The sequence below is a fragment of the Aotus nancymaae genome, unplaced genomic scaffold (genome assembly GCF_030222135.1).
Source record: "Aotus nancymaae isolate 86718 unplaced genomic scaffold, 86718_ANA_hifiasm-v0.15.2.pri h1tg000029l, whole genome shotgun sequence".
NCBI lineage: Eukaryota > Metazoa > Chordata > Mammalia > Primates > Aotidae > Aotus > Aotus nancymaae.
In genome coordinates this window covers 62,395,079-62,422,059 of record NW_026988442.1, presented here as the reverse complement: position 1 = coordinate 62,422,059, position 26,981 = coordinate 62,395,079, and the positions used below count along the sequence as shown (strand labels likewise).

Genomic DNA, 26,981 nt, shown 5'->3' with positions numbered 1-26,981 from the left:
GAAATATATATAAATAATGGAGTCACGCCAAGTCCCACTGCTGGGTCTTAACACTAGCTGTGTGACCTGATGCATGCCCGTTTCCCATTTTGACTACTACAAAATGAGGAATGTGGATCACATGATCTGAAAGATCTCTTTCAGCATTTAATTTCTATGTGCTTGATAATTTTCATCAATGTAACCAACACCCAAGAACAAAAAAGTTCTAAGTTCTTGGGAAAACATAAATTTCACGACAAACTTTTTTTTCAGTGACAGATCTAATGTTAACTTCAATGGCTCAGTCTTATTTTAAAAGGTAGCAAATTTATGTTTAAGATACCTAATTTTACAAATTCTTTCTTGTCCACAATGTCCTGATCAAGTGAACAAAGTTACTTGAGGTGCTTTTTCTGTGGTACAGAATAGTCAACCACTTTGTATTATTATCCTTCAGTAAGAGTTCCTTGGGTTATAGTTCTAAAATCTGAATCTTGACGTAATACTTCAGAAAAAAAAGGTTTTAATTAATAGTTACTGCTGATCATGCTATTTGTTCTGGAAATCTTGTTAAAAAGCAAGTTGATAAGAGTCTCACCACCATGTACCCTATCTCAGTACAACAGAATGCACAGACTTAGCTACCTATAGGGAATAAGTATCATTTTCAATCAGTAAGTGACACTTTGTAATTGTTAAAGCAAATGTTGAAATTTCAAGGAAACTTGGCTTGAAGAATGGTGCAAGATAGGAAATGCCTGAATAAGCAAAATACACATCAGAAATAATGAGAGTGGTGCAAGGTACTTGACCAAATTCTGTATTGTATAAAGCTGTCCTCTGCACTGTGGGATGTTCAGCACTAACCCTGTCCTCTACTTACTAAGTTCCATAGCACAACTACCCCACATCTCTCCAAATGGAAAATAAAAAATGTCTCCTGACATTGCTAAATTTCCCAAGTGGCAAAGCTGCCCCAATTCAGAAGCAATGAGAAGGCAAAAACTATGCAAACAAGTTTGATACCATACATGATAACAGGAGCTAATTTCACAATGTTGAGTAAAAGAAGCCAGACACTAAAGTGAACATACAGTTTCATGCATATGTGTGTGTACATATACATATGTGCATATCTATATATAAAGCATCAAAACAGGCAAAACCAACCTCTACTAAGGAAATCTGGACAGTGGTTACTCATGGGAAGGGCAAGGGCTGGAAGCATGTAAGTACCTAGATGGGAGCAGGATGTGTTTGAGGTAGTCTGTTTTTTGATCTGGGTGCTGGTTACATAGAGAAAAATTTATCGAGCACATATGACGTGTGTGTGTGTATACATATGTGTGTGTATATATATGTGTGTATATATATACATATATGTATACACACACACACACACATTCAATAAATGTCTTCTAAATGCTGTGGCAATCACTATACTTCATCATTCCGTAATGAATGACAACTTTCTAGCTCTAGATCATAAGCAACACCTATTATCAAATGACAAGTTAACTAAGCTGAGAGTTTTAAAGTTTCATTAAAAAGTTATCTCTGTAGTCCTTTTCAAAATAGGCATTTCATTAAAGAAAAAAAAACAAAAAATCTATTTCAATTCATTTTGTGGAAATTACTTTTACTCCTGAGATCTGCCTATTTCTATTTGCAAAAGCTTCACAAATGAAAGATAATTTTTCTAAAGTTTACAATGCTGTAAAAACAAGCTTGGTCTCAAATGAGGCATTCTGTAAAGTACTACAGTTTCCACCCATTGCTAAAATTGAAAAAATATAATTTGGCAGTTGAGGCATGGTTTTTTCTGAAAATAAAATATGTTTATCCCAACTCAAGCGTTAAGAGAGAATTACCTTTTTAGTAGATATAAGGGCAAGACTCATGTGCGTTTAAGGATCTATTATCCTTATTCTTCTTTTCCTGAACATAAATTATTTCAAAGTAATACCCAGACTGGTACCACAACACTTAATAGACAATAAAGGTAAAATTAGAAAAAGTAAAGTCTACAATGAATCTAAAATTCTCAATTGCATTATTAAAAAGAACTTTAAAAGACAAATATAGAAATTTCTTAAGAATCAATAATGGCATTTTTAAAATATTGTAATGAAAAGACACATTACTGTAACCAAATTTGTGATTTATTTTTGGAAGAAAATAATTAAAACTGTGCCTTTTTCCAATAAAGGGGAAAAATAACAATAACAGATCACAACCTGGTTACAAGCTAATTACCACATCCCATACAATGTGGATATCCAATGATATAATAATCAACATTTGCAATTTTAAAATCCCAAATCACTTGCCAATGCTGTAAATTAATAAATGCTGAAATAAATACTTAGAAATAAGTATATTTTAAAAACTTCAGTTTGACAGTGTTTTAGATCAACCCAAATATTACATACAAACAGTACAGCAAATAAATGGATATTTCTGCTAATTTCCACTTAATTTCTTCATAATATGGCTCTCTGGTGTTGCATTAGTGAAGATACTTCCCACAAATACATGAGTACCCCAGAGACTGTGACGAATCACTTTACAGCATCCAAGGTCATCAACAGAGAATCCTAAATGTCGGTAACGTTCATCGGTTTCAAAAAGAGTGTTGTTTGTATATGGTCCAAAAAACTGAGAAAATAAAAATGAAATATTTTCATTAGTAAGAAAGACATTTTAGAAATAACTTTTAGGTAAACATGAACACCTATCTACTTTAATACTCCAACTATTTAAAAAACTAAGTAAAAAGTCACATGCAAATTTAAACTGCCTTAACACTCCTTTCTCCCAATTCCTATGCATTCTGGAAATGTAAAATGATCTAGCAAATTTCATGTTACCTAGAATCAAATATTGCACATTCTTTAAAGATGGAGTAAACCTTAGATAATTATCTATAGTTCACCATAATTTTCAAGACAAGAAAGCTAAAGCCCAAGCAAAAGTTTTCCATTTCTCGATTATATCTTATTTGACTTTGAGAAGAAATGGTATATATTCCTATCTTAAGATTCAAATAATGATTTGATTACTACTTGTAACTGAAAGATAGATCCAGAATTTAAAAGGTGACTACAGTGGTAGTTCAGTTATTTTCTTTAAAGTATAACCTTATAAATGTTAATTTCCAAAAATCTACGGGTATAAATATTTGTTTTTACCAGTTGTATTTTACTCAATTAATTCTAAGAATAATTATTTCTTCCTTACAGAAATTAGACTGTACCAATTTATAATTTTCAACTTATAAAAAGTAAACACACTATTTCAATGCAAATCAAATATATATCTACTAGTGAGAACAGAAAGTAAAAACTATTCATTTTAATTTAAAAAATTAAAATAAAGGAGAAACTTAACTGTAAGTGATAGAGGTATCTGAAAAGTTGTGAATTCAACTGACTCACAGTAGTATTTCTTTGGGTAAAATTGTGAGATTTTTAAAAAGTCTTAAATAATCTATTACCAAAGTTATAAACAAACTTTATAATAAAAATCATCTCTATATAATCTGATTTTCAAATGCTAATTACTTACTGCCAAACCAGATGATGGGTCAATAAAGTCAGCCCAATATCCCTCAGCTCGAAGAGCAAAGCAAATTTCCTTAGCACCACTGATGAACTACAATGAAAGTCACAAATAATATGCTTAAGATAGCATTACTACAGATCATTTTATTTTTTAATAAAATTTTAAGTGACTATCTTGTTTTAGAAAAGAACTCAAACAAGATTTATAAAAAATAAAAACCAATGGCAAATTAGACTGTAAAGGCATAAGATTTTCACCATTCAGAAGATTAATGGTTAATAACACTTCAATTTCTTTTAAAAAGACTAAATTCTATAATTCTTCTGAAGTCTTTCTTACTTTATGAACCTCTTCTAATCAGTTCTGTGCTACTAACTTCTGAATCTGCCATAACTTATCAACTATGGCTGCTATTTTGTATTATTATGGTGCTAACAGAAATAGGTAAAGGAAAATAAAATACTCTTAGTGAAAAGATCTAAAACATTTATTAGTTTAAATCAAAGTTGCTTAAAAACATTTACTTGTTTGTCCTTCAAAATACATATGTCTACTCACATAATTATGAATTAATTCTGAAAAGGCGCATATAACAGAACCTGGTAAATGGTGTACAGAGTTAAACATGGTACTTGCTTTTTATCATATACTCTTCTATATCTTTTGTATAGTGTACAATTGCTACTACCATGTGCATTTATAAAAATTTTGGTCTTATTTTATAAGGTGTTTTATTAGCTTTATCAGAAGTCTAAAAGATAGTAAGAAGTATTAAGATCAGACTACAATGTTGAAATAAAGAAGAGACCATGAATGTTTAAAAATAAGGGCACACAGCTACTCAGGAGGCTAAGGCAGGAAAACTGCTTGAACCTGGGAGGCGGAGGTAGCAGTGGGCTGAGATTGCAGCACTGCACTCCAGCCTGGGTGACAGAGCATGACTCTGTCTTAAAAAAAAAAAAACAAAAAAAAAACCAAAACAAAACCCTAAAACAAGGGCACAGTTCCACTTCTAGCCATAACAGAGTAATAAATACTGAACTCACCATCCTGTTGTAAAACTATAAAACTGATCAAATACACATGGCAACTATTTTTAGACCCTGAACAACAGGTGAGACAAGACTATAATCTTTGAGAGAAGGGAAACAACTGAAGTAATCCCTATTTTTGCTCCAGCTTTCTGTCTGTGGGCATTTGCCTGCCACAGGGCAAAGAACGGGAGCCCAAGCAAAGTGATGGTGTCACTGAGCTGAGGAGGTGGAAAGCAAGACTTCTAAACAGCTGAGGCACCTGGGATTTGTAGGGCAAGGTATTAGAAAACAAAGAGACACATAAAATGGGCTCCTGAATTAGTCTGCAGAGCTATTCACCCTACTTTCTTAGCTAAGGGCTGAGCTGTGTAGTCATGAGGCAAGATTCCAAGAGGCCTAGCAGAGAGTGCCAGCTGTGGGGCTGAGAGTTGAGCTGTGATACCAGGTGTCGCGCAGTGCTGCGACACATGGATTTCCGACCCACTCGGAATGAAAAGACCTTACTGACCACCTCTGGTATTCAGCTAAGCTCTCCAAAAGTTCAAGCCTTACAAATCAAGACTATATCATAATTCAGAGATTAATAAGCTATAGCCCAAGGGCCAAATCTGTTCTGATGCCTATTTGGATAAACAGTTTTACTGGACACAGCCATGGCAATTCATTTACATATTGTCTACAGCTGCTTAACAACACAAGGGTAGAGCTGGGCAGTTGAGACCCTAGAGCCTATAGAAGCTAAAATATTACTATTTGGCCCTTGATAAACAAGTTTTATGGAAGCTCATTGCTTTGGACTAGCCTCCTGCACTAGGTCCCAGGAGAGACCAACCCAGAATGGAGTCACTCATACTAGGTACTGCCTAATCCAACTGAATTCTAAAACAGACTAGTTTTCAAACAAACAAACAATAAAAAACCCAGGAGATTCACAGCAACCAATCGGAATGGGCCTAGTTTACCTGAGCCAGCATAAGAAAGCCACCTCTGTTTTAACCTTATAAGGAAAGTAACTTTGAAAGGAAAAATCTGCTTCTTTTTCTTTATTTCTGCTTTCTCCAGTTCTTTACCATCAATAAAGCCAACCTCTTCTGCTTTTGTAACACTCAATCTATTTTACAGAATGAAGTGTTGCTTGATTCTAGAATTTCAAATAAAAACCAATTAGATCTTTAAACTAAATTGGTTGTAATTTGTCTTTTGACACCCTTTACAGAAATAGTTGATCTATGATAACTTGTTTTCTCTCAATACTTTCTTGTAAACAATAAACATTAAGATAATACTGTATTCTTTAGATTATCTTCCATATTTATTGCTGTATTTTATTAATCCTAATTCTTAAAAATAGAAAAACTACTGAATATGGCTTAGAAAAATAGTCATTAGAACGTATTTCAATTTAATGAACAGATGTGTCATACATAAATACTATGAGGAGAGCAAAACAATGTAGTGAACTCAAATGTTTACAAAGGTTAACTGAAAGAATCTCAAATTAACACAAAAAACCAGCTGAAGTATTTTTCTGAAGATTTCTGTTCACCAACACTGACATCTGCTGGAAAAAACTGGAATAGATTTAAACCATAAAATATCAAATGTCTATTTGAAAAGCTAGGTGTGGTTCCAAAATAATCACTAAGAAATCTTTAATATAAAAAAAAAAAACACCTCTTTTTTCACAGAAAATAAAATAGCTTCAGTCATTACATTATTAAAACTCTCAAGATGAAGCAGGTTGCCCTGAAACTGGTTATAGAAAACTAACTTAGAACTATACTGGAGTCAGTATCAAATTAGGTTCAGAATCTTAAACTGACCAAAAATTGGAACTACTAATGCAATATACATGAGACAATATACTGGCACCTCAATGATAGTGATGAGTATATATTTACTAAGCATTATGTCTTATGCCTCTCTACAATTCCCTTGTTAATTAGCATATAACTAAAATGGTTGTGATTATTAAAAAACACATGATATCTATTAGCAGCTATATATAACATTTAAATGTAAACTTATAATATGGTTGAATATGTAAATTACAACATACTTTTACAAATAAAGAAGACCATACATCTAATTCCAAAGAAAATATAAAATAATTCCTAACATCCTGCACAGAAATCACTAAAGGGATTTTTTAACTCAAGTTAGTAACTTGGGCTCCTTAGCTAACCTGAGTTGAAAGAACTGCTAACACCCAGGGTAATCTAGCGTGACGGCATATATACTAGCACAATCTTTTTGGTGAGCAAATTGGAAGTGTCTATCAAAATTTTAAACGTAGATACACATTGATTCAGCAATTCTCTTATTTAGGAATCTATAGATATTAGCATGCATAAAACTATTTGTAAAATGATTGTCACTGCTTATTGCCTATAATAGCAAAAGTTGGATTTTAAAATTATAAACTACTAAGAAACTTGTTTTTTAAGAGATGGGAGGTCTCACTTTGTTGCTCAGGCTGAAGTGCAGCAGTACAATCAAGGCTCACTACAGCCTCGACCTCTCAGGCACAAATGATCTGCCACCTCAGCCTCCAGAGTAGCTGGGACAATAGGCACACACCACTACACCTGGATAATTTTTTTTTTGGAGAGACAGAATTTCACTACATTGCCCAGGTTAGTCTCAAACTCCTGGACTCAAGCAGTCCTCCTACCTCAGCTTCCTAAAGTGTTAGAATTCTAGATGTGAGCCACTGCATCTGGTTAAATTCTTAAACATTAAAAAAGTTTATGGTTTACCCATGTGATATAATACTATGCAGATTTTATAAAGAATGAAATATATCTATGTATAATGGTATGGAAATATGTCAAAGCATACTTTTGGTTAAAAGCAAAACACAGAAAAAAATGTGGGTATATATTATTATGCTATTATTGTATTGCATACTGTTACTGTTTACTCCCTGGAGAGGGTTGGCATAATTTTCACTCTTTGACATGTTCTAAGCCCAGGAAAAAGGTGATGGAGATGGAGGGGAAGATGGGGAGATGAAGGGGGAGATGGAGGAGGAGGGAGAGGGGGAGGCTGAGGGGAGAAGGATAAAGAGTCAATATTACCTTTTTGTCATTCTTAATATTTTCCAAAATAGATTTTTTAAAAATAAATTGAAGAAATAAACAGAATCTAAATTTTTAAGGATACTAAAAATGCTGCACTTTTATTCTCAAAAAAGATATAAGTCCTTTAGTAGTATGATACTTTGGCAGAAAATGAATAAAGGCTGGAAATGACAGTCATCATTTTAAGACATTGGTTCACTGTTACTTAAATAATGACCATAAAATTAAATTATTAGCAATTGAAAGAATTACCTTTTCTAAGAGCACTTCTCTTTCAATTTCTACTTCTTCACTCCAAATAGTCATATCGTTCTTCGTTTTTTGTGTTACAGTCAGAATCATTAGTTTGCTATTAGCTACTTCTGGAAACAGTGAATCAAAATCTACAAATAAGAATAAACATTCCAGGAAGAAAAGAATTAGATTTTTAAAGAACAAATTTTTAAAGAAGCATAAAAATACTTCTTTAGAAAAATGCTGATTAAGTAAAATTACTGCAGTATTATTTTTATAAATGCATATTATTTTTGAAAAGGGTAAAATTAACTTAGTGTTGTTTACTTCTGCTTTTGTTGGATAAACTGAAATACTACTACCAACAATTCTGAGGGTAAGTAGGATTATATGTTATTTGGGGTTGATATAATTTTCAAAAATGCTGACTGTTAAGATTTTTCAGTATTATACTAACTCATAAAATTATAACTCCAATAATCACAGAGTAAAAATGACCTTAATTTAGCCTTAGAAAAAAAAGTTATTCAAAATTTTACTCTTCCTATCTAATGGCACCATGAGGTCAGATGTTACAGGACATTTGAAAGCCTTTATCTTGGCCATGCAATTGCTTCCAGACAGATCCAGTAAAATATAGTATTAAGGCATAGAGCATTACAATTCCTATAGAGTACGTTATTCAACATGTTAAAAAAATAGTAACAGTATTTCAAAGTATAAAGCATGGCATACCTTTTCGCAGCAATTCTGGACATGTTTGTATTGCGCACTCCACTCTGGCACTTTCAAAGTAAGTTTCTGCACTGTTAATTTCTTGCTCAACAGGTGCATCATTACCCTAGGGGAATAAGGATGTAAGTCAACAAAATCTGGAGTTCAAATAAAATAGTAGCTTGCCTGTTATAAACTTGTCTTCCTTAGAAAGCTTTTTTTTGGTGTGTTTTTACAAATAATTATAATCTAACTGGGAGGTGAGGTAGTAACATTTTCTTATTTACTCAAACTTTTCTCTACAATGAATATAAGATTTGGAAGTTCTAAAAAATGTGAATACAGTAGAACATGAAAATATAAATATACTGATATTCTAAGACTTGAAATGAACAGGAATTGGCTAAGTAACTAAAATGGCATAATGTGTCTCATAATGTTACCTCTTCTATTTTATGATATTGAATTATCTTTTCTTCTATAATCTGTAAAATGGGGATAATAATACTAACTTACAATACAACATAATTAAATAACATAGCTTCTCCTACAGGAAGAGCTTAGAGGCTTTTATTCTACTGAAATTTACTGAGAGCCTACTATGTATCAGGCACTATGACAGGAGCATGTACCGCAATGGTAAAAAATTCAGTCTTCACTCTCAGCTATTTCAGGTCTGACAAAAGAAATAAGCATAAGCAAATAAGTGTAATTCAATATGAAAGGTGCTACAGAGTTATGAATAAAGTCTTCTAGGGACATAGATGAGGAAGAAACTTACTTTGCCAGCAGGAATTAGGAAAGGATTGAAATGGTCATGTTTGAGCTACAAGTTAGTTAATGTGTTATGTTTGACAGGTAAAAAGTAGGTGGTATAGAGGTTGGAATTCAGGAGGAAAAATAGTCCAGCAAGAGATAAAAAAGTGCAAAGACACAGAATGGTGTATTCAAGAAAAATGGAAAGTATCTTGTGGCTGGAGTGCAGCGGGAATAGGAAGTAGTGGCAGATAAGGTGGGAAAAATAAGGAATCAAAATTGTGAAAGGCTGTTTATTCAACATTAAGCAATTTGGACTTCAGTCTACGGGCAATGAGAAACAGCAAGGTCAAATATAAAAAACTAATGTTGTGTGGAGGAAATATGATCATGAAGGAGGAACAGGAGATAGACCAGTTAACAGGTCATTTACTGATCACTTAGTGAATTCATGTACTTTACATACATTTTCACATTTAATCGTCACAGCAATCTTGAGGGCTTGGGCTAGGCACAATGGCTCATGCCTGTAATCCCAGCATTTGGGAGGTTGAGGTGGGTGGATCACTTGAGGTCAGGAGTTTGAGACCAGCCTGGCTAACACGGAGAAACCCCCAACTCCACTGAAAGTACAAAAATTAGCTGGGCATGGTGGTGCATGCCCATAATTCCTGCTCCTTGGGAGGCTGAGGCATGAGAATTCCTGGAACCCAGGAGGCGGACGTTGCAGTGAGCTGAGATCGTGCCACTGCACTCCAGCCTGGGTGACAGAGCAAAACTCTATCTCAAAAAAAAAAAAAAAATCTTGTGGGCTAGAGATTATCACTATCCCCATTTGACATATAAAGAAACAGGAGCAGCTGGGCATGGTGGCTCACGCCTGTAATCCCAGCACTTTGGGAGGCTGAAGCGGGAGGATCACAAGGTCAGGAGATGAGATTATCCTGGCCAACACGGTGAAACTCTGTCTCTACTGAAACTATAAAAATTAGCTGAGCATGGTAGTATGTGTCTGCAATCCCAGCTACTCATAAGGCTGAAGCAGGAGGACTGCTTGAACACGGGAAGTGGAGGTTGCAGTGGGTCCAAATTGCGCCACTGCACTCTAGCCTGGCAACAGAGCGAGACTCTGTCTCAAAAACAAAACAAAACAAAAAACAAACAAAAAAAGAAAAAGGAGCTTAAAAAGGTAAAGTAATTAGTTGCTTACTGATTTATTCTATCTTCATTGTTTGACCAGATTTATTCTATCTTCATTGTCTGTCATGCTATAATGACTAAAAATCCAGGTTGAGACAAAGAGGCCTTGAACTCTGGGAAATAATTGAAAGGACACTAATATTTAGGAGCCATTTGAGAGAAAGAATCAATGTGATTTTTATATTACTTATAGTGATAGGATGGAGAGAGAAGGTTGGTGCTATAATTTTTATCTTAGGAGAGAGGGGAGGATGGTTATTTCACTAATAGTATTGGTTATACGGGAGTTAGGACAGGTTTTAAAAGAAAAAAAGATTACTTCAGTATTAGACACACAAAATCTGAGGAGTTGTGAGACATCCAAATAAAGATGGTTCAGTAAGCATATAGAAATACAGAACTAGAAATGTCATAAATAGAAATACTAAATTAGAAATTATAAAAACATAGACTGTGGAGGACGCCAAGGGATTAAGTGGCCAAGGAGTGATTCAAATGAGAAAGTGAAGGACAGAAACTTATGGACAATGTAATTTAATTGGTAGACAGAGGAAGAACAAGGAGCAAAGAAGGCTGAGAAGGAATTATCTGAGATAAAAAGATAGGAGAGGTCAACTGTGTCTCAGTGTCACGTCATCTAATATAACTCAAATGCAAGGAATTGCTGCTACTTATAATATAGCTTTGATTTAAAAAAAAAAAAAACTCAGCCTAAAACTGCAAAAATATGAAAAATGATTAGTATCAGGGGTTTGACAGAAACCCTGAATTGCATGTAGCTTTCCACTTGAATGACAAATCATAATTGCCAGTTAAAAAAGTTTAAAAATGACAAAAAACCTTAGGAAATTGTTTAAAAAAAATAAACTTATGAAACTGGTTCCTTTTTTTTTCTTTTACTATATCTGAACAATTTCAGAGATTTCAAATTTTTCTTAAGCTTTTAAATGGCTAGAGGAATACAGAACCAGTTGGAATTAGATCCATATACAAATGTAATTGTCATTATAAAAGTGAAAGACAGGGAACCTAAATTTCCAGTAGTATAGACATAATTACATTATCTACATTTGGAGTAGTTACTTAAAAACATATTTTTGAAGAAATATTTAATCAAAAAATTATAATCTACAGTAAAAAAATTATATAGCAAACACTTTGTATAGGGCAATGCCAAGTTCTCCAAAGCTATATATGTTGTTTCTGTACATACATGTAGTGGAATTAAGTGGATTTCTTACTTTTTCAACAAAAGTAATATGCTTATAACAATGAAAAGTAATGTAGCATTAACAATCAGGAAAGCACAATAAATGTTATCAACAATTTACCTGAAATTCATTTACATATTGTGCCATCACAAACTCATGTCTTTCACTTGATAAAGGTTCTGCTAGAACATCAGGCAAAGTTTTATGAACCAGGCTTTTCTTCTGTGAAGCAGTACCATTGAGGTGACAATCAAAACCTATGTTCCCAGGAAGCTGGAACCTCTGATCTTGAGGTCCAAATGGTCCCATAGTTTCATCAGGCCACACTGTTCGAGAGCCTGAAGAGGAACAACAAAAGGAACAGTTTCTCCTTAATAGTCAAGTATATTGGCAGACTGAAAGAACGCTCTTCTTAAAATTATGTATTTATTTACCTAAAAGATCTTTAAAATCTGCTTTCCCGTGTGAATATAAATAGTTTTCTATTGTTTCCAAAACACTAATAGAAGCAACTACTTGACAGATCACAGGCAAGTTAATTATTAGCAGAAGGACTGAATAAAATACTCTAATTCATACTAAGAAATGCCTGAATGCCACTAAAATGAAGACAATAAACCTTTACGTACTGACACTGAATGAAGTCCAGGACACAATGCATTAAGAGAAAAAGCTAAGTCAAAGAACAGCATGCATAATAACATTTATTTACATCTTCATATTCATGTATTTTTTTTTTTTTGGAGACGGGGTCTGTGTCATCCAGGCTGTAGTACAGTGGTGTGACAGTGGCTCACTGAAGCCTTGACCTCCGAGGTTCAAGTGAACTTCCCACCTCAGCCTCCCAAGTAGCTGGGACCACAGGTGCATGCCACCATGCCCAGCTAATTTTGTTTATTTTTCGTAGAGACAAGGTCTCCTCCTGCCTCAGCCTCCTAAAGTGCTGGGATTACAGGCATGAGCGACTGCGCCAGGCCCATGTTTTTAAGTAAAGAGATTTAAAATGAAAGACAATAAACTTAGTAATGGTCATCTGGGGAGGGGCATTCTGCTGCTGTTATTTGATGGCCCAAAACATTAATGCAATGGGAAAAAAATCATGCAGCATGTGACCTAATGCTTTGTTTACCCACCATATGAGTTAATACGGATTGCAAATACAGAAGAGACCACATTACTTTATTCACTGAAAACTTAAAAAATCCTAACTTAAAAAAGTTCAAAAAGATTCAGAAAAGAATATAGCAAATAATTAAACTAATAATTACTCACAGAAGGGATTTGGGCTTAGAGAAACAGAGGGACAACTACTATGCATATTACTTAGCAATAAAAATAGGTATTTAAAGATATCTTGCGAGGGAACTAAGTAACTGAAAATGGCCATGTCAGTATGGCTGCCTCAGTCCTAGATCATGAGCCACCACATCCCTCTTCCACATTTATGACATATATCACCCATCAATCATGGAACCATTTCCTGCTGAACCCAGACAATGTCTCAAGATTCTCAACATAAACACTCTAGTCCAATGCCTCTCAAACTCAAGATGTACTTAAGATAGACCTGGGATCTAGTTAAAATGCAGATTCAGATCTAACAGGTCTGGAGTAGGGCTCAGGATTTTGCATTTCTAACAAGCTCCTAAATGATATTGATGCAGATCATGTTGAATAACAAGGCTCTATCTAGACAGCCACTAATGACTACTCAAGTCACTTTCCAAGATAAAATCTGTTAGCTATTTTTGAACAAGGCAGTTTTTAAACGTCTAACAATTTCTAGTTCTTTTTACAGTAAACAGGTGTCCCACCTTAATAGTGGATTTTTTGAGAACTGGATTTGAGCCTATGTTTACTGGTCATTTAGGTTTTCTTGTCTGTGAAAGGCCTATTCATGTCCTTTTGTTTTTTAATTTTCTATTGGGTTGTCTTTTTCCTATTGATCCATTACAAATTCTTTATATATTCCGGATACTAACCCCTCACATAATTTGAATGGCAAAGCTTTCATTTGTGATAAATATACCGTTAGTCTTCAGGTGATGTAAACTGGGGAGTAGTCAGAGAGAGTTAGAAAACTTGCCCAGGATGGAAGGCTTTGAATGGTCAAGTGAACTTAAATCACATTGTAAGTAATGTATGCCATGAAAAAAGGATTCCATGTGCAATATCTTTAGGGCACATTAGGTTAAGTTTCTAAGAGTCTTTAACATTTTAGTGTACATTATTAAGCCTCCAAGACAGGAATATGGCATGTAGCATTTCTCAAATTTACAGAACCAGACACCATCTGCCCTACCCCGCCTTTTTCTTTTTAACCTTGAACAATGCTTCATGGCTTGAAGGTAGTCTGGGAACTACTGCTGAAACCAATGAAAGATAACAGGTTTTTCAAGAAAGTGACATGGTTAAAATATTTTAGAATGATTAGCATGGAGGTGGTGTACCAAACAGATTAGAGGAAATAGACTTTGTACACAAAGCAAGTAAGTTCTATAAACACTAATACATAAAAAGTGCAAGGTACATTTATGAAATTTAGCAAAGAATGGGAAGAAGTAATAATATGGTTTAAAAGGACCAAAAGGAGATTTGTTTCAGGGAAAACTGTAAGTTTGAAGATAGAAAAGTTTAAGAAATTTTAGACACCAGTACTTATTATTTCTTCCTTTTTTATATTGTAGCTTTCTGACCTACTTAGGTAGAGCTGTGATTCATTTTTAATGGAATAAACACAACTTTAGAAAAATCCATTAAAACCGTAAGAAGAAATATTAGAGGAAATACAACTAAAAATGTTTTAAAGCAATTATAAGTAAAGCAATAACAACTTTCACTTACATATATCTGGAGTTGCAGTGGCCACATGAGACTCGTCTGAACCTGACGATCCTGCAGTTGAAAAGGCTCTGGGATTGACAACCCTTTTAACTAAAGAGCAAAATCCTGGGAGATAGGAAACCAGTCTGACTCTGTTACAAAGCACCTAAAAATGACACAAAATTAAAATTATTTGTTCTGAATATAAATGTTATACTTACATAGACAATCTCTGGCAAATCTTCAACACTGCAAGGTTCTTTTAAAACCAACGTTTATTCTATTTTTACTGAACACCTACTATACTACAAGCATTATATGTATTTGTAATTTTAAAAATAAATATTAAAAAAATAAACAAGTAATAGTTTGGGTAAAAATCTATGTACTTTTCAATAAAGGCTAGAATTCAAGAGTGACACACATGAGAGAACAGGAATCTAAAAGTTGTCCTATTTAGACACAACACTAAAAAGTTAGCACAACTAACAAGATTCTTCTATCCTCAATAAAGAACTCTCAAGACATCTCTCTGGACTAAAATCTATTATTTTCAAACTTTTCTCTTTTCTTTTATTGCTATAAATTGTGCTGATTCTCTCCCATTCTGTTCTTCCCTTGTGGTTTCATGGCAAGGTCTGCTTTTCTCCATTTCAGCACATATCTTTGTGGTGCATTTTTTTCTGCTTGTGTGTTCATTTCCTAGACCGTAAGGTCATGTATTACAACGGATAAATGTGTAAATACCTTTCATTCATAATTTTTAATAAAGTACTTGGGTCAGAATAATTTAATGCAGGGACTGGTGAACCATTTCCCAATACAGCCCACTGTTTTGATAAACAAAGTTTTACTGTAACATAGCCATACTCATTTATGTACTGCCTATGGTCACTTTCCCAACATAACAGCAGAGTTAAGTAAGTAGTTGGAACAGAGATTCTATGGCCCACAAAGCCTAAAATATGCATTATCCAGACCTTTACATTAAAAAACAAACAAACAAACAAAACACACTGGCAACTCTCAGTTAATGAAAAAGATATGAGAACAAATACCAAATCATCTGTGAAATGCTATGAAAAGATCTGAATAGTTGTTAAGAAAACCTTGGAAGAAAAGGTAATAAATTTCATGGAGGATATACTAAGTTTTGAAGACAGTAAAAATTTGCTTGGGAAAAGTTGCATTTCAATGAATGACTTTCAGGAACAAAGGTATAGAGACATATTTCAAAGAGTGACAAGTTTAATGAAGGCAGATATAAGAATGCAATATAAAAGACGCTTGAAATTGAACTTATAGGCAACCATAAAAGACTGTGTATTTGACACAGATGGTAAAGGGCTTTTTACATCAAGAGAGTAAGTCAGAATTTTAATTTGTAGGCAGCAAAGAGTCAGAGTAAACCGACAAAATCAAAGGCTGCTTTAAGACATGTACCACCAAGGGCAGTATAAAAAATGGACTGGAGGAGGAGTAGAGAGGTAGTGTGAAAACTAGTTACCAGGATGTTGGAAAAATCTAGCCATTGACACTTGAGAATTATTCTATTTCCTTTTCACATAGTACAGTACTCTAAAATCCAACCTACTTTTTCCTTCTACCTTTGTCACCACAAGTACAAGAGTGCATCCTAACCGGTCTTTTTGCCTTTCTGACATAATTTCCTGCGAATTTTTACCCTCCCTTCCCTTACTCTACTTTTCAATCACATAAAAACATCTCCCCAGCATGTCCCATATTTCTCTTCACTCTATACTGTCACAAGATTTTTTCTGCTAAAAGATACTGTTTCCTTATTGTTCTAGGAAATTCTAGCAAATTCTTACTTTTTCTTTAAGACCTCGATAAATATAACTTCCTTTGTGATATGTGTCTTCAAAGCATTCTGTCTACCTGAAAATTTAAGCAGCCTCTCTTGGGGTCTGTATCCAACTTGCCCAAAGAGACAAAAATGGTAATTATTTGGCTTTTTTACTTACTAAACTCAGACTTCTGGGTGTTTATATAATACAAATTTACCTTTACCACTAAGGATATTTAAGAGAATGGCTCAGGATCTAAAGGAATCTAAAATTTTAAATTCCAAAAATATTTTCAGGAAGGGCGGATAATAAGCAGCAGCAAAATAAAAAATTATCTGAAGGGCCAATATTTGAGAGCATGTAACAGTAATAATCACTCTATGCTGGACACTATGAGTGCAAGTTCTATGGTAAGTGCTTTACATATACACTGTTTTACTTTATTTCCCCAACAATTCTATATACTGTTATTAGAACTAGTTTTAGCACGATTAAAATACAATCTGTGATCATTCACATCATTTCACAAGCAAAAAACAGAAGGAAAAGAAAGATTATACAAATTATTTCAAATATTGCCTATTATTATTTTAGCCTGTTTGCCAAAGCCATTAGATTATATTTTGACATTTTTTTCTTGGTGATATAACTCTTCTTTTTTTTTTTTTTTTGAGACGGAGTTTCGCTCTTGTTACCCAGACTGGAGTGCAATGGCGTGATCTCGGCTCGCCGCAACCTCCGCCTCCTGGGTTCGGGCAATTCTCCTGCCTCAGTCTCCTGAGTAGCTGGGATTACAGGCATGCACCACCATGCCCAGCTAATTTTTTGTATTAGTAGAGACGGGGTTTCACCATGTTGACCAGGATGGTCTCAATCTCTTGACCTCGTGATCCACCCGCCTCAGCCTCCCTAAGTGCTGGGATTATAGGCTTGAGCCACCGCGCCCGGCCGGTGATATAATTCTTAACAAAAGTTATATAATAAAATGTGAATTTTGTTGCTAGCCTAAGAAAATCCAATTACCAAATTTCATTTTAATGCCAAAATAAACCAGTATCTAAATTGCCCATTGAAAGGGATAGCTGATGATAGTACTAATCTGTTTCAAACTTTACCTGTTAACCTGTAAGATTCTCAAATCTTGGCCAGGCCTCGTGGCTCACGCCTGTAATCTCAGCACTGAGGGAGGCCAAAGCAGTGGATCACCTGAGGTCCAGGAGCTCGAAACTACCATGGCCAACATGGTGAAACCCTGTCTCTACTACAAACACAAAAAAACAACAACAACAAAACAATTAGTTGGGTATGGTGTTGGACGCTCGCTCGTAATTCCAGCTACTCAGGAGGCTGAGGCGGGAGAATCACTTGAACCCAGGAGATGGGCTTGCAGTGAGCAGAGATGATGCCACTGCACTCCAGCCTGGGCAACAACAGCAAAACTCCATCTCAAAAAATAAAATAAAATAAATAAAATTCTCAAATCTTAAACTGTGGAAGTGCAGTATTATCTGACAACTTGACAGAATTTATGAATGGTTCAGCTGCTGAACATAATTAAAAGTAATAGCCAAAAAGTAAGTCAAAATTATAGCAAAGAGTTCATTCTAGTTTGAGGATAAGCACATAATTTATATATGATTAACTTCAAACTTCTAGACTTGGGAAGATGACAGGCTATTGTGATTTAACTGTAAAATCCTATATAAAGAGAAACGGCTTTTTGTGCACTGCCTTAGGACTAAGTTCGGCTTTTGGTCATGTGAGGAGAAAATATGGTCTGTACAAAAACTAAAAATTGGTAGTTTATGTAGTGCATCCATATCTATCCAGACATTGCTGTGCAGCCCACAGTGTTGCCAGATATTTGAATTAAATACAAACATTGAGAAATTGAAATATTTACACAAAAAGTCCAGAAATTTGGCTCTTCTTGAAAACTCAGAAGATCTGGCAGTACTGGATTCACATATCCAAATGGCATTAGTAAGCAACAAATCACTGTAGCTAAGGGAAGGCTGCTACCCTTTTAACAGAAATGCTTTAGTTTGTCATAATCCCCACTAAGGCCTCTTAATTTACCTGTCCAGCCTCTGAAACATGAACATTTTTGCCCCTCGTTATCAAACACCTATGTCCATATTAGTAATATCCACATCAATTTTCAATCCACATCAATTAACACAAAAATTGTTAAAGTGTATTGGAATAGTAAAACTTTATTTTAATATGAACTTCTTTCTAACAAAAGACTCACGAAAGGATCTTCCCTACTGAACGATTATAGTTTATTCATTTCAACCAAATTTAAACCAAATAATAGCATTCTATCCTACTCTAATTAATTTCTCTCTTTTGAAAGTACCACATACTTCTTTTACAGCATTCTCTTTCTGTGCAGGTTATGGCTAGGCAAAAATTCACCTTAGAACTTGGCCAAGACTGGTAATCTACTCTTATGACTTGTCTCTATAGTGACAACTTTAGACTTATATAATATATCACGTTCAATTACAGGAATATCATCCTGGCAAACTGCTGCCATATAAATCTTCCTAACACACAGCTCTAAGTAAATAATCACAATTTAAAGAATAAAGTCTAAATTACTGAGTTCAAAAAAAAAAAAAAAAACCTGTTAGCCTGCAAGATTCAAGGCAGTAAGGTTCTCAATTACTTGGTACCCACCTCACAATTCAACCTTATCTCCCACTAATCTCTTTCACACATCTTATATTCAGGTTGGCAGGCAGCAATGACTTCATAATTTTTCAAAGGTTTAGGTGGGGTAGGGAGTTTTTTAATATACCTCCTGTCCTTCCCGCCCATATTTTAGACTATACAAATCCTACCCATCTTTCAAATCTTAATTTAAATGTTTCCTTCATTAAGTGATCCCAAACACCTCTCCACAAAACCTTGAATCTGCATTGTACCTCTATGTAGGTTCTAAACAAATTATTACTTTACATTTCAATTGTTTTTATATATGTCTCATGACCACTACATATGAATTCTGTAGGTAGGATGTGTCTAACTACCGTGCAGTTACAGTCAATAAATAACTCTGGTGTGTAAGAATATCCCTTGTTCTTATTTTGTAGGATTTGGAAGGTCACTTCCAAAACTGAAACTGTTAAAAAAAAAAAAAAACCCTTCAGTTTAGCTAACCCAAGAGATAAAAAAGGGCTTAAACACAGATTCTAGTATTTACTGAAATGCTGTATTTTAAAAATACCGAAAGGGGGTTTGAATTTCCCCATCTGTACAAATAAAATTGGATAAGTGTATTCGTAGTGAAAAGAATGTTTAAGCATAGCATAATTTCACACCCCCTGCTCCCCTTGACATTCCTGATATATTAAGTCTAACACTATGCCACCCAGTGCCATAATTAAACCCGTTGCTCCACTTCCTAACATTCCCAAACTAGTTTACTATGCTGATTCTTAAGAGAAAATTTACTCACATTGGCCATCTCTACTGGAGAGGACAGTTCACAAAATAGCTTTCCTTTGGTAAAGTTACTCCTGGGAAAGAACACAACAAAACAGACGAGGGACCGATTAAACTCTTAACAACAAACAACTCAGGTAACGTCCACTCTTCGAAGATGTGTCCTCCACCACGTCAGGACCAAAGTCCCAGTTCTACCCGTAACCTAAGGAGGCCAGAAGTCGCCCCCATACCGGGCACAGATCCCCCAGCCCGGAGCGGGCAGTGGAGCCCAGAGCCCTCCGGGTTTACATCCGCTGAAAAACAACTCGGACCAGATCAGGGCCGGGAGTGGGGCTAGGCGGCCAGAATGCAGTCCTGGGGATCGAAGCGGCTGCTTTAATGGAGGTCGGGGCTGCACAACAACAGCTCCAGGTAAAGCTTCGGGCTGAGCTGAAGAATGAGGAAGCAGAAAAGAGCCTAAAGGCAGAGGGGAAGATGGTAGGGGACAACGACAGGGACCCAGGGAAAACAGGAGCAATACCGAGGGCTGTAGCCCCAACACAGGCGAAATTGGAGGGGCTAACGCGGGCGGAAACCATCCGTACCAGTCACCACCTCTGCCTCCAGCTGTCCTAGAACCTGACACCTCCAGCCGTCGAAATGGCGGCGGCAACGCCAGCGGTGGTAGCGCGTACGCGGGCAGTGGCCAGACAGAAGAAGTTGCTTCCGAGCGCGTCGATGCGTAGGATAGTCGAACCGATGATGCGCACGCGTACAGTAGGCCTATGTGGAGCCGACTTTCCATTGGGTAAACACACGGGAGGAGAAAAGCGCAGCGCGTGGTGATTTGGCTGGATGAAGGGGAGGGCTCCTGACCTGCGTTAGTCGGGTCAATTAGCTTTCATTAACTCCTGGATGCAATTGATAGGCTTCCCAACTTAAGCCTTTTTTACTGCCTCCAGGACATACAGTCTTCTGTTCTTTTTGTCATAGCTGTTTATTTTTCGCGACTCGCTGTTTTTGAGCACAGAGCACTTACTTTTTTTCCATATCTCCAGTCCTACCACAGTGCCAGGCTCTCAATAGGCTCAATAAATAAATGTTAGGAGTTTGATTTGGAAATCGTGTATCATTTTCATGTATCTAATATGTTTTTAAAAATGGACTAAAACCTATAAGCCCACATTTTATTTCAGATGTCCTTAGTTTTGGACCTGGTGTTCTTTTCTGTTACAGGATTCTGCCCAGAATACATCACCATCACTCCCCAGGCTCCTCTAGATTGTGACCGTTTCTGAAACTTTCCTTGGTTTTGATAACCTTAATAGTTTTGAGGCGACTTATCAGGCATTTGGTCAAATGTCCTTCAATTGGGTTTTGCCTGTATTTTTTCTCATGCATTAACTAAGGTTATGGGTTTTTTTTTGAGTAAAGAGGTAAGGTAAAATCATCTCATCATGTCATGTCAAGGGTATATTCTATCCACATGACTTAACTACTGTTGATGCTAACCTTTATCACCTTTTTAATGCAGGGTTTGTCAGGTTTCTCCACTGTGAAGTCACACTTTTTCTTTTCCTTTCCATATTATGCTCTTTGGAAGAACATCACTCTGTGCAGCCCAAGCTATAGGAGTGGGAAATTGTTATACTCCACCTTTATGAGGACAGAATATCTTCATAAATTATTTGGAATTCTTCTACATAGGAGATTTGTTTGTACTCCTGCATTTGTTTATGTATTCAATCATTTATGTCAGCATGGACTCATGGATATTTAATTTACCTTTTGGGTTATAATCCAATACTACTTTATTTTGTTGTTCATATTGTTCCAGCTTTGGCTATTGAGATTTCTTTTAGTTGGCACTTATGTCTTTTTGACACACTTCATCGTTTTATGTTTATTGATAGTTTTCTTGAGCATTTTCTTAATTTCTATAAGGCTCATCTTGTATATTCCCTGCCCCAATCCTAGAATCAGCTACTTCCCCAAAGAGCCAAGGGTCCTTTTAATGGAAAATGATATTAGAATTCAAGATTTGGACATTTGGGATATTGTTGCTTCTAGACCCTCTCAGATGATACAGCAAATAAATATATGTGCATATACTAACCTGACTGAATATGCATATCTATAAGTATTTATATATGTATCCATCTGTACCTTTGACAGCTACATAGGAGTTATAAGTTCAAAAACTAGAACTGTTATTTTCAGTTCAATTCCAGCACCACGTGGATCATTGTAGCCTTTTCCCCTTGCTTGTCTGTAACCTTTCACTCCAGTGCGAGACACGTGGCTCTCATCATCTGCCATCCATTTACCTAACTGTTCAATTCCAGGTTACATGCATAAGAGATTCAGAACTGTTAACCTGAATTCAGTGTACATGTATAGTTGTTTATGAATTGTTATCAGGCGTGCCTGTGAGAAACAGATTTACCAATTAGAGTACAATGCTTACGTATAGTTCTTTTGCTTTTAATCTTATAGACTCCACTTATTTTCAAAGTTGTCGAGTCAGCAAACCTCCCTCCCACCTCTACCTGGCCTCAGTGAAGTTATTTTATATGCTTATAATACAGTTGTGATCTTTTGCCACAATCTGCATTCCATTCTGGGGTTCGTAAGATTTTTTAAAAACTCTTCATCCATTTAAGTTCTCTTTGTGCAATTCTCATATTGCATATTTATTTCTTCTTTTCCTGTACATAGTGGGAAATAGCTGGTCAGTAGTGGGATGGAAGTAAACAATTTTTCATTTCAAATTGCCTTTTACTATAGGGTTTGACAAATCCATACATAAGTATCATGGATACACCATTATTACGGTGTCATACAGAAAGGTTTTACAGCTATAAAAAGATCCTTTTTGTTTCATCTAGTAAACTCTCCCACCTCCCTATACCTCTAGCAACCACTGATGTGTTCACCATCTCAATTTTGACTTTTCCAGAATGACATACAAATGGAATAATACAGTATATAGCATTTTCAGACTGGTTTTCTTCACATAGTAATAGCTGCATTTAAGATTCATTCATGTTTTTGTGTGGCATAACAGTTGACTCCTGTCTTTATGGATTTTTTTAAAGACAGGGTCTTATAGCTCTGCTGCCCAGGCTGGAGTGCAGTGCTCTGATCATAGCTCACTGTAACTTCAAATTCCTGGGCTCAGGCAACCCTCCTGCCTCAGCTGCCCAGGTAGCTGGGATTACAGGTGCACACCATCATGCTTCACTAATTGTAAAAAATTTTGTAGAGAAGGAGGTCTAATCCTTCAGGCCTCAAGTGATCCTCCCACCTCAGCCTCACAAAGCCTTAGTATTATAGGTGTGAGCCTCCATGCCTGGCCTTTTTTTCTGTCTTTTTGATTCCTCAATAGTATTCTAATGTATAGATGTACCACCATTTATACCTATTAAAGAACATTGTGATTTCTTCCAGTTTTTGACAATTGTGAATAAAGCTGCTATTAAGTATTTATGTGCAGGTTTTTCTGGGGCATGTTTTCAAGTCAGTTGAGTAAATATCTAAAAGCACAATTTTTGGCAATTGTATTTTTGTAAGATATTTGAAAATAGTTCTGTTAGGTAATTTCAGCATTTTGACCACAATCATATATATAGTTAATTTAACAAATGCTCTTTTATGTTGATAACATAAAGCAAATTTCATTCCACTCCTGTCCGATTACCAGAAATTAGTAATGTCCAAATTAGTAGACTTTACAAATCACAGGCTGACACTCCTGCAGCTGTTCAAATCAATATATATGCAATCGCAAATAAAGGAGAATATCTTGGAATGTCTTCGTTAAGTATATCCAGGGAAGGAGTTCTAGAACTTTCCTTGGAAACCATCTGATATCTCAAAAACCATTAATCTTAGGAAATTATCCCTGCTCCAGAATCCTCATATTGTGCATTTATTTCCTCTTTTCCTGTACATAGTAGGAGACAATTGATCAGTAGTGGGATAGAAGTCAAAAAATTTTCCCTTCAAATTGTCTTTTTCTTTAATTAATGTTTTTTTATGCTGGGAATTTATTAAGTGGGCCAATGGCTAAAGTCATCAGACTCTCTTTCAGTTTCTAAGATGTGAAATTGAAAGAGAGCTGAATATTTTCTTAGAGAAAACACTAGGTACGAGGTACAACCAAGGAAGGATTGGAAGCTTGCTTCCTATTTATAAGTGACTTCATGGTTCCTAGTTAAAGTCTGTGGGTGTCAAGTTGTTCAGTGATGAAGAGGGAAGGAAACTCCAAAGAAGCTGGTGATTTGAGGCCTTCACTTTGCAAATATTTGTAATAGGAAATAATGTTCTAGAGTTGAGGAGAAATTCTAAATTTGAGGAGAGAATTCTAGATTGTTCTTCTAAACTAAGTATATCTAGGAGTTACCAGCCTGAAGACCTCTACTACCCCTACTGATGCTATTCTATAAAGGCAGGATGTTATGTGTAATTATACAGGTATAGACTAACAGCATATGGCCCTGATTAGATTCTTGAACCTGAAATTTGTAGTTGAGTCATTATCTTAATCTGTTTTATGTTGTTATAACATAATCCTACAGACTGAGTAATATATAAAGAAATTTATTTAGCTCATGGTTATGAAGCTGGAAGTCCAAGAGTATATGCTAGAATCTTCTGAGGGCCTGTGTGTTGCAACATCCTGTGGCCAGAGGAAATGAACAGAGTTGAGAACATATCAGGCAAAGCAAGCAGCATGAATAGAGGAGTAGAATCCAAAAGACTGTGGGCAGTTTGAGAGATCCACAACTAGTTCAAGGGATTGAGTTGAAGGTAGATGGGGACCAGATCGTAATTGGTCTTCAGTGCAATACTAAGGCAGATGTAATCCTTGAAGCAAGGAGAAGTAAGTGGGTAGATTTAAGCAGTCATACTGTTATCAGGTTTGTGTCTTGGGAAGATCTGGCTACAGTGCAGAGAATAGATTGGAAGGGTGTTGGGCTGCAATTGGATGAACCAGTTAGGAGACTCTTGTAGTATCCATGAGGAAGAACACAAAGAGCCTGAACTAAGAGAAGGGGAGAAGTAAGGAATCAACTTAGCTATCCATGGGTTGCTAATGAGGAAAAGAGGACAAGTTGAAGGTGACTTCTAAATTTTTGACTCTGGATATTTGGCGAATGGAGTTCCTTTTACTGAGACTGGGAATCCAGTAAAATGTGGATATTTGTAGAACATATGCTATATGACAGGCACTTGGATAGGTATTTTTTAAATAACTACTTTAATCCTCATAATAATGCAGAAAATTGAAGTATTTTATCTTCATATTATAAATGAAGAAATGAAAGCACAGAGAGGAAATGTATTACTGAAGCTTCTAGGGCTTGATTTAAATCTGGGTCTGTTTGGTTTAAAACTAGTATTCCCTTTCTCATAGGATACTTCCTCCCAAGAGGAAAGCAAGTTTAAGGAGAATGATAATGTGCTTAGTTTGAGATATTTTTTAATTTGAGATGCCTGAAGGGCATTCATGTGGATTTTTGTCCAATAAGTCATTTGAAAGGTCTATTGCTTAAGAAAGTGATTTGTGTGAGAGATCAAGATTTGAGGGTTTTTGTTTGTTTGTTTGTTTGTTTGTTTGTTTTGGACAGAGTCTTGCTCTGACACCCAAACTGGATTGCAGTGGAGTGATCTCTACTCCCTGCAACTTCCTCCTCCCAGGTTCAAGTGATTCTTCTGCCTCAGCTTCCTGAGGAGCTGGGATTACAGGCATGTGCCACCATGCCTAGACTAATTTTTGAATCTTTAGTAGAGACAGGTTTCATCATGTTGGCCAAGCTGGTCTCAAACTCCTGACCTCAAGTGATCTGCCAATCGTGGCCTCCCAAAGTGTTGGGATTACAGACGTGAGCCACTGTGTCCAGCTAAGATTTGAGAGTCTTTAACAAAGGGTTAAAGCCATAGGAACCCCTTAAACTGGAGTACAATGATGGGCTTTGCAGAGAGGAAAGATTTGTGAAATTTCTAAAAATGCATATAAATTCCTGTATATTTATAAGTAGGTTCTGTTTCCCCTTAGAGGGCGCAGAGCTTCTTTTAGGTCTTTGAAGGAGTCTGTGCCTCTGAAAAGATCAAGGGCCACTAGTGGAGAGTATAAAAGAAAAAGGGCAAAAGTCAGAGCTCTAGGAAATATCAATTAGAGGAGTAACAGGAGAAGAAAACTAGCAACAGAGACTGGAAAACTTTAGTCAGTGGGTAGGCAAAAGTCAGGAGAAAGGCATATTTTAAACATCATGAAGATAATTGCTCAAGATTAGTAGATACCACACAATGCTTCTCATTAAGGACCAAAAAGAGATCGTCATATTTGATAGACAGGGCAGTGGTGACTTTGCTGGAGGAGTTTCAGTGGAACAGTCAGGGATGAAATTTTGATTACTGTGGTATTCAAATGATGAAGCAACCTCTGTAGGCCAGAGATTTTTATCTATGTTCTTAGGACTTCACTATATTCCTGACACAGAGAGGTAATCAATAAATATTGTTGAAAGTTGAACAGATGAAGAAGTGGTGGCAGCGACCATTAATAATTGCTTTTCTTTGCTGTTCTATTTTCAGGCTCCATGCCTACCTAACATCTATCTTCTCAAGAACTCTGCCAGAGAAGGAGTAGTTTCTATGTTTCATAAATAGACTGAGACTCAAAGAGGCTAAGTACACTACCTGAAGCGATGTAGCAACATGCAGTGATGGATGTGAGATTCAAGCTTGGATTTATCTCACTCCAAAATTTCTTCCTTTCTTCTTCTTTTTTTTTTTTTCCACTACAGCAAAACTAAGGAGAAGAGACAGGGCTGAATAGCTGTCTCTCAGTGGCTATTCTATTTTCCCTTATCTACATGTCTTCTTCCTTTCACTCCCTCTTGCTGTGTTCTTATCCTTCAGAGGAGCAGAGCCTTCATAGAGCTATAAAGGTTGATCAAAGTACCAGATTATGAGATTATTTGGAGGCTAATATGTAATCCTCGGGGTTTCCTTTCTCATCTCACTCTTATATCTCCCTGTATTAATGCTTTCTGATTAACATATGGCCTCCTTTTTATTATAGAAAACACTGGATCTGAATAACAAAGAATGCGTTCTTAAGCAAACCAA

General features: G+C 35.8%; 1 protein-coding gene and 1 long non-coding RNA gene across 3 annotated transcripts in view; one reads left to right on the top strand and one right to left on the bottom strand.

Moving 5' to 3' along the window:
- Positions 1-2,126: 2,126 nt before the first annotated feature.
- Positions 2,127-20,557, bottom strand: MMADHC (metabolism of cobalamin associated D). 2 transcript variants are annotated; one of them, XM_012457079.2, is made up of 8 exons: positions 20,450-20,557; positions 19,876-19,936; positions 14,623-14,767; positions 11,899-12,116; positions 8,633-8,738; positions 7,916-8,046; positions 3,550-3,636; positions 2,127-2,640 (listed from the first exon to the last, which is right to left on the bottom strand). In XM_012457079.2, the coding sequence occupies exons 2-8, from the start codon at positions 19,882-19,884 to the stop codon at positions 2,446-2,448; spliced, it is 891 nt and encodes a 296-aa protein (XP_012312502.2). In that variant the 5' UTR covers positions 19,885-19,936; positions 20,450-20,557; the 3' UTR covers positions 2,127-2,445. The 2 variants fall into 2 exon arrangements, with proteins under 2 accessions (XP_012312502.2, XP_012312503.2); XM_012457080.2 differs by having other exon boundaries at positions 2,265-2,640; positions 20,386-20,504.
- LOC105720511 (uncharacterized) overlaps positions 20,147-26,981 on the top strand; it is a 237,082-nt gene continuing 230,247 nt past the window's right edge. The window contains exon 1 of the long non-coding RNA XR_001108173.3: positions 20,147-20,652. This is a non-coding gene — a long non-coding RNA (uncharacterized LOC105720511). The remainder of the gene's footprint in view (positions 20,653-26,981) is intronic.